The sequence below is a fragment of the Pelodiscus sinensis genome, chromosome 2 (assembly GCF_049634645.1).
Source record: "Pelodiscus sinensis isolate JC-2024 chromosome 2, ASM4963464v1, whole genome shotgun sequence".
NCBI lineage: Eukaryota > Metazoa > Chordata > Testudines > Trionychidae > Pelodiscus > Pelodiscus sinensis.
In genome coordinates this window covers 58704605-58719313 of record NC_134712.1, presented here as the reverse complement: position 1 = coordinate 58719313, position 14709 = coordinate 58704605, and the positions used below count along the sequence as shown (strand labels likewise).

At 46.1% G+C, this 14709-nt stretch overlaps 1 protein-coding gene and 1 long non-coding RNA gene across 3 annotated transcripts in view; both read right to left on the bottom strand.

The window, feature by feature from the left end:
- Positions 1–11205, bottom strand: part of PDE7A (phosphodiesterase 7A) — a 93739-nt gene extending 82534 nt beyond the window's left edge. The window contains exon 1 of one of the 2 annotated variants that reach the window (XM_006127483.4): positions 10321–11205. In XM_006127483.4, the coding sequence (XP_006127545.2) occupies positions 10321–10458 (138 nt within the window). In that variant the 5' untranslated portion in view covers positions 10459–11205. The remainder of the gene's footprint in view (positions 1–10320) is intronic. The other variant, XM_006127481.4, reaches the window with a different exon arrangement.
- On the bottom strand, positions 3501–9215 carry LOC142827049 (uncharacterized). The gene is made up of 2 exons (XR_012901419.1): positions 6739–9215; positions 3501–6655 (listed from the first exon to the last, which is right to left on the bottom strand). It is a non-coding gene; the product is annotated as an uncharacterized LOC142827049 (long non-coding RNA).
- Positions 11206–14709: the final 3504 nt, after the last annotated feature.

Below are 14709 nucleotides of genomic sequence, written 5' to 3'. Positions count from 1 at the left end.
CAGGATGGTTCATGGGCCAGATCCGGTGGCTTAGTGAGCCGGAGCCAGCCCCCAGGCTATATTTTGCCCAGGCCTGGCATAGGTCCTTCAGGGTATAGCCTTGGAGATGTGGGGGGGAGGGGCGCGGTGCATGAGGCTGGGGACCAGGGGCATGTTCTCTACGCATATGCCCTAGACTGCCTGTTCTTTCCCCTTTCCCCCACACGCAGGCTACACCCCCAGGGCCTGTTCTTTCCTCCTCAGCCCACCTCATGTCTGTTCTTTCCCCCTCCCTCCCAGGCCACCCCCGTAGCTCAACAGGGGTCTGTTCTCTCCCCCCTCTGGCACTGCAGCCAAGGGCAGGAAGGGGAAGAGTTTGGTGTGGGGGCGCAACTTACTAGAGATGGTAACGTATATCAATGTACATGGTTAACTGATAAGCCCAGGCTCATCAGTTAACCCTCACAGTTACATGCTCCCCCACTCTCCTATCTCTGTATCAGAGAGAGCGGGGAGGAGGGAGGCAGGAGCTGAGTTGTCCTGTCTCACCTCCCTGCTGCCTCCCACAGAAGCATCAGTGCAGGGCGGGGGGAGAAGAGGCAGGCGCCAGTGCTCCACCCACGTGTAAACGTGTAACATGGGATGTTAAATATTGGTTAACTGAATAGCCGGTTAACCTCATGAATTCTTATCAGTTATTCAACTCTTCTATAGTCCCTGGGGTTGGGGCCAGCGGTCAATGTGCTCGGGCCCCATTCCCAAGGAGCCTCCTGCTACTCCTTGCTGCTGCCTCTGTATCAGGGGCAGCAGTGTGGGGTACCAGGCAGGAGCTGGTATGCAAGAGGAGCCAGTTAAAAACGTACTCTAGGGGAGGGTGTCTAAGCTCCCAAACCAAGCACGAGCCGGAACTGAGCCAGGCCGGCTGCCCGCCTGGCTCCTAATACACTTTAAATGCAGAGCAACAGCAGGGGTAGATCCAGAGATGGCGCAAGCCAGGACTGAGCCAGGCTGCTGATGACAAATTTACTGGCGGGGGTGGGTTGGAGAAAAATGCATGTAGTCTACAGCATTAACCTATAAGCTTTTGCATATCAGATAATCGACTATACTATTACATCCCTACGTGTAACCACTGAACATTTAAAAAAAATAACATGTTTTAACATCCCTACCACTTACTGGTGCGTTGGCAGGCACAATGGTGGAGCCGCAGCCCTGCTAGCCACTCCCTTCGTGGTACAGCTCCCCTCAGTGGACACACTTCAGGATAGCTCATCCCTGCATTCTCATATCTTATCCCCCAGATCAGCCAAGCAGGAAAGATAGCTCAGTGGTTTGAGCACTGACCTTCTAAACCTGGGGTTGTGAGCTCAAGCCTTGTGGGGGCCACTTACGGACCTCAGGCAAATCTGGCAGGAATGATACTTGGTCCTGCTGTGAAGGCAGAGGACTGGATTTGATGACCTTTCAAGGTCCCTTCCAACTCTATGAAATAGGTGTATATATCAATAATGCAGCCCTTCCCTTTCTAATTTATCAGGGGGAAACTGTCCTTTTCCCAGGACTTCCAGTTGACTTGGCACATCAGAATAGATTATTGTAATGAATTCTGCACTGTACTATAAATGAAGACCAGAAATATAAGAGTGCAGCTACTAGCTGCTGCAGTGTGTCTTGCTAAGTTTATATTGCTCCTGTGCTCACTGATCAGAACTGGGTTTTCAGTTTTCCAAGTGTATTTGAAATGTTGACTTTTTTTTTTTAAGCTTCAGGATGGCAAATTTCTTTGGGACTTAGCAACAGTGATATTCCCTCACGTCTTTTAATACTATAACAATTAGAGATCAGCTAGTGCTGTCAAGCTAAAAGCTTACAGGTGAAGGGAGCTTATGTATGTTTTTTTAGTGTGTGTGGGTGGCTTGATTAAAATTTATTTTCACATTCTCAAAACTAGTTTGAGCCAAGATGTTTGAGTTTACTTGTTTATGCATTAAATAAAGAAGGGGTCCTGTGGAAAAAAAAGTGATTATGTAATTAAAAACTCTCATAACACTGCAATTCTTTATTATGGCTTAGAATGTAAGCATGCATCGAGGCTGAATTAAGGTTTGATGGTCAACCTTAATTCTGACATTTCATGACTTCTGAGTGTTTGAATTTAAACCCATAATGTCCTCTTAACATAGTCTTGCTGTATGTAATCTATCTGGTCTGTGCATGAGTCCATTTGTTCAAGAACTCCTCCGAAACAGTAAGAGCTAGGGGCACCAAATTTGGCATGCAGCTTCCTCTTCTCCTAACTTAAAGCAAGGTCCAGATTTTGTTGTGCCAAGATGACTGAAGCCCTGGGAAAAGGACAGGCTTTTTCCATAAAATGCAAAGAGAGGGGCTGCTGTTCAGGGGGATGGGATATGAGAATGACCACAGGGAATATGCAGGGGTGACCTATCCGGAAGAGTGTCTACTGGGGGGAGCTGTACCATGAAGGGAATGGCCAACAGAGCTGTGGCTCTGCCATCTTGCCTGCCAGCACACCAGTAAGTGTTAAGGATGTTAAAATACGTTATTTTTAAGATTTTCAGTGGTTACACTTTTACATGCAGGTGGAAACACTGCTCATTATGGAGGCTTAATTATGCCAACCTGAGAGCTCTCCTCTGCCAATACAGAGTGCCTACACTGGGAGACCTTACAGTAGCACAGCTGCAGCGGTATACCTTTGCCATTGTAAGGTCTGTAGTATAGACACATACTGTGGCTAGGTCTACACTACACCTCTCTGTCGGCAGAGGGATGAAAATAAAGCACATCAGAAGTGCAAGCGAAGTGGGGATTTAAATATCTCACGTTTCATTTGCATAATCACGTTCTGGTGCTGTTTCGAACAAGTGCCATTTCAAAACTGAAACCGTGGTTTAGACGTGGTTCTGCAGACAACTAGGAGATTTTTAAACAGATTGTGTACTCCTTAAAAAACGAGTACAGGATCTGTCGAAAAATCACCCCGCTGTCAGCAGAACCGCATCTAAACTGTGGTTTCAGTTTTGAAATGGCACCTGTTCGAAACAGCACCAGAAAGTGATTATGCAAATGAAGCACGGGATATTTAAATCCACACTTCATTTGTACTTTCGATGTGCTTTATTTACATCCCTCTGCCGACAAAGGGGTGTAGTGTAGACACAGCCTAAATGATTTGCCCAAGGTTACATGAAGTCTGGGGCAGGACAAGGAATTGAACTCTAACATCCAGACTTCAGGCTAGTGTCCTAACTACAGGACCAACCTTCCTCTCTCTCATTTAGATAGAAAGAAAGTTATATCCTTTTTGTTTAGCACAGATGAGGAAAATAAGGCGTTGGACACTGCTGTTATGTGAACTTCCCTAACATCTCAGAATCCAAAACAGCCCAAGACACAAATCTAAGTATACTTTGTACTCCAGGGAAAAATCTGCGTAAAAAAAACCCTCTGCAAAATTCTGTGTATTTTACCTGTCAAAATAACACAATATAATCATGCCAGTTTCAAAAATGTGGGTAATTTATTTCAAAATACCTGTCAAAAAGTATGTCTAACAATACAGACAACAAAAAAACATTAAAAAATATTTTCTGACAAATAGATTCCTTACTAGCTATATTAATAAAGAACTTTGAATAATAATACATTTAAACTATAAATGCAGATCTGTATTTCCTGCATCTCTCAGAAGCAGTGCAGAAGGTTGGGGGAGCAAAGGGGAGGGTCAAGAAGGAGACAAATTAAAGGGGTGTAATTGCTGGGAAGGATCCTGGGAATGAACGTGGAGGATTGTTGAGTGTGGGGTGGAAAAAGAAGTATGCAAAGGGGGTTTTTTTGGAGGGGAGGGCAGGGTTAGGTTTTGAGGAACATCCCCATGTACACCTTGACTGACCCCAAGCCTCTCCCATTCAGTCAATCATATCTGTCCCGTCCCCATATCCCTGAGCCCCACATCTCCCCTTCCTCATCCTCATCCTCATATGTGCTGTTTCCCCACTCAGTCACCACCTACCCACACATTTTTGCCCTCATTGTTTCTACACCCATGTTCTGCCACCCCATCCCCATGTAGCCTTGCATTCCCACTTCCATTCAGTCCCTGCTCCAGTCCATCCCCCTCATTAGCCCTTTTGAATCCCAGTCTATATGACTCTCGACCAGCCCAGTGCACCTTTCTTTAAGATTGCAGAAAATACATCAATATGCTTTTGAAAAAGGAAGTAGCAACCACAAATGCAATTTTTGGACCTGATATGAACCAAAATGTACGTCTGCAAGTTTTCTGCTGTTAATATCTAGCACGTGTTATAATGCAATTAAGTATCAGAGGGGAATTATGTATCTGGAATGATAACGTCAATACTTTTGTGATTAATTTTTATATCTAATATTTTGTCTTTGTCTTGGAGGTTTATTGAATTACTTTGGGTGCTTACTTACATTGCAGTTATTATGGCATAAAACAGGGTTGGACAATAAAATGGCAACAATTCACCAGGGCTAGCCCCTTGTGGGCCCCTGCCACAATATTTACTTGTACCTCCACAGGTATAGGCGATCACAGCTGCCACTGGCCAGAAATGGAGGCACAGGTAAATACAGCAGTGTGGGGTCCTGTCAGGGGCTAACCCTAGCAGACCAGATCTGGGCAGGTATTTATCCACCCCTGGCATAAGCAGAACAATGCTGAAATCAACACACTCTCAGCCTGATTAAATTACTACACTTCTAAATTCTACTACTATATAAGGATTTTGGTGCATAATTCTGGATTGGAATTTAAGAAGTTTGGGTTAAATTTCCTGACTCTGACCCAGATTTCCAATATGATCTTGTACAATTCACTCAAACCTTGCCTAGACTTCAAAAGTTTCCCTTTCTTAACGATGGGTGCAGATGTAATGATATTGAACATAGGTTAACTACAAGTGTAGATCAAGGAAAAGAAGTATTCAGTATTTCAAAAATAAAGGCCAAACACTACAAGCCTTTAATCTCTTTGTAACTCTCATTTGTAAAATAGTGATAATGCTATCCTTCTGGACAAGGTGTTGAGAAGATTAAATTTGTTAATGTTTTCAATGCTCAGATATTATGATGATGGTCTCTATTAGTATTTTAAATTGTAATTTCATAACATCAGAATTTACTAAGAACTTGTGTAATATAGAACAAATGAGTTAAATAAGTGTTTATTTACAAACAGAGGTATTTCCTATTTTAGTTGCCACATTTGCATAAGCGGGAGGGGAGGGGGAAAGCAGACTATATCAATACAATGGATTTCATCTAGTCCAGAAGATGTTAGAAATATTTACCATAAAGTCATTATATACATTGTAATAGTACCCAGGAAACATTTAATTGTGCTAGCCACTGAAAAAAAGTACAGTCCCTGTCCAACAAAGCCTATAATTGAAATACAGAACAAGAGACAGCATATGGATACAGAGCACAAGGAAACAAAAGGAATGCTGGTCAGCACGATGGACAGCAGTCTCTGCATACCGATCATTTGTCAAAGTCCTGACAAGCTCCCTCTGCTGGAAATTTTCCAGATCACTATGAGGGGATCCATGTGCTAGATCCCAGAATAGGAAAAGAACTACTTGCCGCTGGTTTGGGGTCCCACACACACTCAGGGTGCAGATCCTCCATCTAGCACTCCATCCTAAAACTTTAGGACATATGGCCCATTGCCTAGAACTCTAGAACCAGTGCTGAAATTGGGCTACAGTTTAACTCTCTCAGAGGGCACATGTCAAGGTATAGCATATAACAAAGGATTCATATGCAGCACTGTTTTTTCTTTAATAGCATAATTAGTACACATATCTATATAAAAATAATAAACCCTATAATATTTCACTGCCTCAATTTTCTCAGTACTTTTTTTGCTTTGGCCAGTGTGATCTGGAGCCATCCAAATAACTTCTACTGTAGTGCATACGTTGGGCTCTGAAACAAAGCCTTCTCCCCAGTTGGCCTCATCTAATCAGGACCAGTACATTCCCTCCCCCTGTCCTATCCAACTTTCCTGTGCCTTACCCCCAAGTTTACATGCCCCTCTTCTACATCAGGCTTCTTTGATAACTTTTCACTGTTCCAAATAGGGATGTAAAATCCGGTTTAATTGGTTAACCAGTTAAACATTATGTTTAGCCAGTTAACTGACTGAAGGAGGCAGGGAGCTGTTCCAGATCCTACCAGTTAACCAAAACCAGTGAGCTTATCAGTTAACCATTTGCATCCCTAGTTCCAAAGCCCTTCCTGCAGACTAATTTAGCCAAATTAATTTCCCAGCCCGGGTAACCTCCTTAATGCAACTACTGTGTTGTCAAGAGTATAGCCAAAGTTGACAACTCTCCATTCTCCCTGGTCTGGGGAAGACATAGCCCGTACCAGCCCATTGTGGATTCCAAAGTTACATAAGAGCATTCAGTGATACAACAATTTTCATAGTATCAACCATAATTCGTAAATTCCATACAGGTTCCTCAAATCACTATACCATTGTCAAATTGGGTGGTTTTTGATTATTTACGTTGGAAAGGCATCTCAGTAAAGGAGTTTTAAGAAGGAATCTGATGGAAAACAATGAAGTGGCTTTCCAGATGTCTGTTGGGAGCTCCTCCCATGCCTGATGGGCAGCCTGGAAGAACAAACAAAGGTGCCTGTTTGAGACATAAAAGTCACCTAATTTCTTTAAAAGCGTTACCATTTTACTGTACTGACCTTCTGAATGTTTGTCACCAAGCATGCCTATTTTTCTTCATTTTTCTCAACTGTCATCTGAAAATACTATGTTATTACTTAATATACAAGGTTGTTTTGTTTTTCTTAAAATAAAAGACATTTTTGGAACAGTCATATAAATGCTGAGTAAGAATTCAGGGGAAAAATCTGTAGTATCTACTATAAGGAAGAGGACTGTACAATCTATCATCTTTTACCCAAGGGGCATGCAAGATGGTCTGCAGGTAGGACCAGCCCGCAGGCCGCTTTGCTGGGACCCTCAGACACAGAGCAGCCAACTGCTTTAAGCAGCTGCCTGCTCCCTGTGACACTCTGTTCTGGGCCCTGGAGAGAGAGGGAAGCTTTGCGCACTGCCCCCCACTCATAGCAAACTCAGCTCCTATTGCCCCTTTCAGGCCAATAGCAGCCGAGAGATTAGCCTGGAGGTCAAGGACAGAATGAAAAGCCTCTATCTCACCTTCCAAATGCCCAGAGCAGAGAGCCACAGGGAACAGCCAGGCATTTTAAACATCCTGGGACTGCAACAGGCAGAGAGCCTGCGTCAGAGTCCTGCAGGCCCAGGTAAGCGCCTCCTGGTCATCTCATACCCCAACCCTGCCCCAGGCCACCACTTAAACCATCTGCAACCCCTTCCCCTCCTCCAGGTCACAACTCCCTCCCAAGCCCTATACCTCTTCCTACACCACTCCTCCAGGCCAAAATCTTCTCTTGCACTAATATCCTCTGCCCCAGGTCACAACCCCCTCCTTTACCCAAACTCCCTCTCAGACCCCACATCCTCGCCTGCACTCCACTCACCTACCAAAGCTCCCTTCTGCACCCAACCTCCATCTCAGACCGTGTACCCACTCCATAGAAAAGTGCGACCCTTGATCACTCACCTAAAGCTTGGCATGGTCCTGGATCAAAAACTACTCCCCACCCTTGTTTTATCCATTTATAGGTCTAATTCCAGATAACTTGAGCAATTCTGAATATTCAGCATAGAGAGAGTCTATGAATCCACTCAGTCCTACTTCTTTTTCAGCCAATCACTAAGACAAACAAGTTTGTTTACATTTATAGGAGAGAATGCTTCCTGCTTCTTTTTTCCACTGACACCAGAAAGTGAGAATGGATGTTCCGGGGCACTTTTGTAGTCGGCATTGTAAGGTATTTCCATACTAGATAGTCTAAACATTTGTATGCCCCTTCATGCATCAGCCACCATTCCAAAGAACCTACTCTCATGCTGATGACACTTGTGAAATTAAAAAATTGCGACTGAACTCCTTGGGTGAAGACTATGGCTACGTCTACATTGGCATGATCTTGCGCAAATACTCTTTAACGCAAGAGTTCTTGCGTGAAAGTATTTGCTCAAGAGAGCGTCTACACTGGCACGTGCCTTTGCACAAGAGATGTGCTTTTGCGCAAGAGCATCCGTGCCAGTGTAGACACTCTCTTGCGCAAGAAAGCTCTGATGGCCATTTTAACCATCAGGCTTTCTTGCGCAAGAAATTCATGTTGCCTGTCTACACTGGCCTCTTGAGCAAGAACAGTTGTGCAAGAGGGCTTATTCCTGAGCGGGAGCATCATAGTTCTTGCGCAAGAAGCACTGATTTCACACATTAGAACGTCAGTGTTCTTGCGCAAGAACTCCCCGCCAGTGTAGACAGGCACCATGTTTTTGCGCTAAAGCAGGTGCTTTGGCGCAAGATCGTGCCAATGTAGACACAGCCTATATGTCTCTTGTTCTGTTTGATCCACATTCTGCCACTTATTTCATGTTACAGCAGTCTCAGATGATGGTCCTGCACATGTTTAAGAACATTTTCATAGCAGATTTGACAAAATGCAAAGAAGGTACCAAAGTGTGATTTCTAAAAATAGCTACAGCACTCAACCCAAGGTTAAAAAATGTGAAGTGCCATACAAAATCTGGCAGCCACTTCCCACAGCTCCCATTGAATACAGAGAACCACGGCCACTGGAAGCTGCAGAGGGCCGTGCCTGCTAGTGGTCTGTCAGCAAAACATCTTGTGGCCCATAATCAGATTACTCTGATGTGCTGCATGCAGCCAGGGGCTGCAGGTTGCCCATCACCGCTCTAAAGTTTTACACTTTTATTTTTAATGCATTTTTGTACATAATACTGCATTTGTAAGTTCAAATTTCAAGATCAAGAGATTGCACTACAGTACTTGTATTGGGTGAATTGAAAAATGTTATTTCCTTTGTTTTTTAGAAGGCAAGTATTTTTAATCAAAAATATAGTGAGCACTGTACATTTTGTACTTTATGTTGTAGTCAAAAATCAATACATTTGAAAATGCAGTAAACATTGAAAAAAATACCACCTATTTAAATTTTTTTAATCACGATACTAGGGCTGTTGTATGAGTGAAAAAATAAGTTACCTAAACAAAAACATCCTGATTAAAATGTTGAACAGAACCCTCAGATGTCAGCTACTAAAACATATTTACCTTTTCCATTATAATTCCACTCTGAAGTCTGAATAAAATCCTTTTGGAAAATTTAAAGGTCTGTTTACCACAGTTTGCAGGAAAAAAAATCACCAGCACATTGATAGAAAGAAAAAGAGCAGTTGTACTGAATATGTCTACAAACAGACCCTCTTCAACACTGTTATTCATCTTGTAAAGTCCTTAATAGCACAGGGAAGTTGCCACCAGACCTAAAAGCCAAAGATGGTCTTACTGCAAGATCTCCAAGGTTTGAATCTTACAGGAAAAAAAAAGAGAGAAATGCTTACCATTATAGCAAAGTCTTACTCTGAACATACATTGCTCAATATAAAAAAAAGTAAACTTAACAGAATGCTTTTGGCTTTTTGAAAGAATGAAATCTTACCAACTGTGCACACTTAGTTTGAAAATAACTAATGAAAGCAAAAGGAACACTGACTCTGGAAAGCCACTTATATAAGAATTTATTGTAAGCTCTGGAATAATTTTGGAAAAGATAATGCCAGTGGTAACCAGCCATAAGAAAGCTAAAATATAAGTAATACTTGCTTTTCACCAGCATAAGTATTTAAACTGATAACATATGCTATCAGCAGCCTATTAATTTAGCAGGATGTTAGTCTGTTGCTATCAGACAGCTCAAGGAGGCTTCTGTGCTTCATTGCACAGTGGTAATGTTAACCAAAACATGACACAAAACGGAATTTTATCAAATTGCAGGCATCACTTTCTCTAAATGCCAGGAGATAACGTTGCTAGAAGCAACGTGTGCAGCTTCAAATACACAAGTTCCCACAGCAAAGAAGGGATGAAGATAAGGTGCCTAGGGTGTACAGCTCAGCTGAGTGGAGTCCGATAACTGACTAAACTGGTTGTGGGAGTGACTCGAAATCTTGCAAGAGAAAGGGTGTGAGTGACTGATGTGGCCCAGTGACCTCCTGCGCCATCGGGGAGGGGGGAGCCCGCAGCCCAACGGTCTGACCTTCCGAGCCGGATAAGGATGGAGAGAGATGGCGTTAAGGGGGTAACCCGTGCCTGGATGACCCGGGTGGGCACTAAGCCCGCACTGGGAAGGCGGCGAGGTCCTTACCTGGGACAGCTGCCTGGGGTTGGGGCAACCGAAGAGCGCGGAGCTGGAGCTGAAGCTGATGGCCCCCCTGCGGCTGAGGACATGCTGCGGGACCGGCCTGTCCAGGGGCAGCACCGGCAGCTGGTAACATACTTCCATTGAAGAGCCTCTGCGCTCCGAGCCGCGCCAGGGCACCGGCCGCTGCACCTGCCTGCGCGGGGAATCGCGGCAGCGTAGTGGAGGGAGGGGGCGAGAGGCGGCGGCAAACAGGCCAGAGGGCGTAAAACCGACTATTAAAAAACCACAGGGGGGCCCGGCTCCGCCTCACTCCCCCTGCACCCGCAGGCGTCGGGTCTGGCCGGGCCCCGGGCTCCCTCCTCTGCCAGCTTCAAGAGTCGCGTCGGGCGGGCTGGCTCCTGCCGGAGCCGCAGGGTCCTCCGGCAGCAGCCGCCGCAGGGGGCGGGGAAAGCGGCGCCGGCAGCTGAGCTCTGTCAGGGAAGGAGATGGCGAGTCCCGGGCCGATCCCCGCAGAGCGGCCGCAGCCGGAGGGAGCCGCTGTCAGCCCCACAGCCGGGCCTTCCGTGCGCCGCTCATGGAGGTGGGCACTGGAGCCCGGGGGGCCGCTTTGGGTGAGACACACTCGGCGCTGCTATTGTCCGGCACGAGGAGGATGCGGCGCGCGCTCCGGACAGGAGGGGGCGGGGCGCTGCGGTTCCGAGCGAGCCGGAGGTGAGTGGGGCGGGGGAGGAGCCCGCAGGAAGGAGAGAGGCTGCGCCCCGGGCGGTCCCCTCACTGAGAACAGCCCCGAGCACAAAAGCCCAGGACAGAGGAGTCACAAGCCGGACGGACTCGTGCGTGTGTGTACGCGACGCGCGAGCCCGGCCGGCACCACGCAATGACGTCACCACGTCATAGGCGGGGGAATGTTGTAATGGGGGGGGGGAGAAAGCAGGTCGCGTTTTCTGTGCGCGTGCGTGACATTTTCGCCGCTTCGAACGTTTCTGCCCTTTTCTTAAAGTAGCGCGCGCGCCTTGTCCCGCCTGAGCGCAGCGTCTGTGCCATTGGTGCCGGGGTGACGCAGGGGGAGGGGAGGAGTAGGGGTGTTTCCCGCACGTGCTAACGGCCGTTCTAATCTCACCCCGCGCGCGCTGCTCGCTCTGTGCAGCCCAGCCTGGGGCAGCGCCAAGTCTTGGCGCGTGGGGTGAAGGCGGGCAGCGACCCCGCCCGTTGCACCCTCCCCAGGCGGGGCAGGCAGCTGCGTTCAGCTCCAGCCGGCCTGGTTCCCAGTTGGAAACAGCCCCCCGCTGAGCTGGGGGCAGGTGCTGCAGGTCCTGCCCTAACAAGTCATCGCATGTCCGTGTTTCCTAGGGACTGTCCCTGAAGGAGGTTCTGTATCTCCAGGCCGACAAGGTCCCCAGAAGAGTCCCGGCGTTCACAACACTCCTCCCACGTACCGTTGTGGTGCAATCACCTTGCCTGTGTTGGAGAATTTGTGTCAGGCCTTAGCTCCATCCAGAACATTTCTGTTGTTCAGAACAACTAACTAGCCTCGTTAGTCTGTACAGGGTAAACTTACACTTTTTGGCTACGTCTACACTGGCCCCTTTTCCGGAAGGGGCATGTAAATTTCACCAGTCGTCGTAGGGAAATCCGCGGGGTATTTAAATATCCCCCGCGGCATTTAAATAAAAATGTCCGCCGCTTTTTTCCGGCTTTTAAAAAAGCCGGAAAAGAGCGTCTAGACTGGCCCCGATCCTCCGGAAAAAGTGCCCTTTTCCGGAGGGTCTTATTCCTACTTTGAATAAGTAGGAATAAGAAGTAGGAATAAGACCCTCCGGAAAAGGGCACTTTTTCCGGAGGATCGGGGCCAGTCTAGACGCTCTTTTCCGGCTTTTTTAAAAGCCGGAAAAAAGCGGCGGACATTTTTATTTAAATGCCGCGGGGGATATTTAAATCCGCCGCGGATTTCCCTACGACGACTGGTGAAATTTACATGCCCCTTCCGGAAAAGGGGCCAGTGTAGACGTAGCCTTTCAGTTTTTGTTTTTTAAGTTATTTCTGTTGTTGTTACTATTTGCTGTGATAGAGGTGCAATGGCTGCGTAGGGCATCAGGTAGAAGACATTTGAGATTCAGTGGAAAGTGAAAATGGTGTTTTCCAAAAGGCATAAATGTTGCTTAACCAGCTTTCAAATGATTTTCCATATTTTTCCATATAATCTGGAAGCAAAACAATTGTATTATGTGCAATGTGCCATTCGATATTTTCCATGAGTGGAGACATTTACAAAAGAAGAGGAAGGTGCTGCTAAATATAAAGCTGCTCTAGCATGTGCTAGTTCAACTACTTTTAGCAGTTTTTTCCACAAAGTTGAGCAAATAGAGTATGACTTTGCTTCTTCAGGAAGGAATAAATGCATATCCTATTAGACATAATCACAGTTTCATGTCAATGGCCTATATTTCCAATTTCACTAAAAAAAATTAAGAAACCCAAAATTCTTTGTGCTCTGACAAAGTGTGAAGAAAAACAGGTTGTACCTCCCTGGCCCAGCAACCTGAGGACCTGACCAGTCCCATACCAGGGAATCTGCTGGTCCAGGAGAAGTCAATGCCAGCCCCTCTGCTGCCACCGGCTGCGGGCATCCTCTCCAGCAGCAGTACGGTAGCCAGCATTGACCAAGTGGAGACTGAAGGAAGACGCTCAGGGGAAGAAACAGGGTGACAGTGGAATCCTGTGGGTGGGGCCAGGATCGCACACCTGCATGAACACACCAAGTCCTGTGGCTGCCAGCCTACATTCCCAGCCTCTATCACTGGCTGCACTCCTGGCCATGGGACTACATAGCCACCCTGACTCTTTCCCCAAACACCCCCAATCGTGCCTTCTTCCCCTTCCTCCTTTCCTTCTGGATCTTGAGCATCACAAACTATTGTGGGGGCTCCAGGAGCTCTGGGAGTCTGGGGGCAAAGTTGCTGATCGTGGAGCACCCACAAGTATGCCGGATCACAGATGGGGCTGGACTACGGAGGTCCAGAGTATAGAGGTCGAACCTGTAGTCACAAATGTTGTTGCTCTATGGGCAAATGATGAACTAATTAACAATGTGAAATATGTTGAATATGTGTCAATTTCTGCAAATGTATTAAAGCACAGATGTAAAATTGCTTCCTTTATGTACATTTTCAAGGTTTATGAAGGCTTTTCATGTGTGCAAACCAAATTTGTGGATTTTGTTGAACCTAAAGGAGAGACATGAGAACTTACTGCAGCTGAGATAATAAAAATATTATGAGTAAGTATGGAATCAAAAGTAAGATGGTAGCATTCTTAGTAAATAATACAAACACAAACTTTGGTAGCATATACAGATGTGGAAAAGAAAATGTGCACAATAATATAAAGATAAGTTTAAAAAGGGAAGTGGTAGACCTTGGATGCTTTGATCACATCACGCAAGCACGAATAGCAAGGGAGTCTCAATCCCAGTAAACATTGAACACATTCCAATTGAAATTTTTTGGTATTTTCATATATTCACTCTTGGTATGTGTGACAGGATGTGCATACCTGGCACTGGGCCAGGAAGATTTAATGCTTGTGGGTGGAGGAAATCCCATCCCCCAGCCATACTGGGCATGCTCCTATGACTGGGGTAGCATAAAAGGGAACAGCTCAGCTCAGCCTAGCTGAAGAGGAAGGACCTGCTGGAGGAGCTTGAGAGGCAGACCAGCCAGAAGCCTCGATAATGGGAGCTGGAGACCTGGGGCAGCTGCAGCATGAGACTGGTACCATAGAGCCTGATGGCACAGAAATTGTGTGGATCACCGCAATGCTAGAACTGGTAGGAAGTGACCCAGGGAGGGTGAGTGAGTAGTATCTTTCACCTGAGCAAGCTCAGTATGTTGCAGTGGGATTCCCTGCTGAGTGGTGGCTCACTCCCCAAATGACAGGGTCTTGAGTTGTGGCCTGGTAGAGTAGGGTGGGCCTGGATCCCCCAACTGGGGCTGCTTCCTGAAACACCTGAGACTCTAGCCATTAGGCTGTGCTGCCTTAAACTCCAGGGCTGCGTTATAGATTATGGCCATTAGGCTTCACTGCCTTTGGATGTGGCATACTTACAATGTGACAGTATGGAAAGACCTAAAATTTTTTGTGAGCATGTAGAACAAGAATATTGGAGTATACTGGGATACAGTTATGTCAGATGGCTGTTGGCATTACCTGCTTTAGAGAGGATCCTTCACCTTTGAGTTTCAGAGGGGTAGCTATGTTGGTCTGTAACTGGAAAAACTTAAAAAACAACTAATAGTCTTGCAGCACCTTATAGACTAACAAAAACGTGGATGGTATCATGAGCTTTCATGGGCACAGCCCACTTCTTCAGATGAATTTTCCTTGTCAGACAAA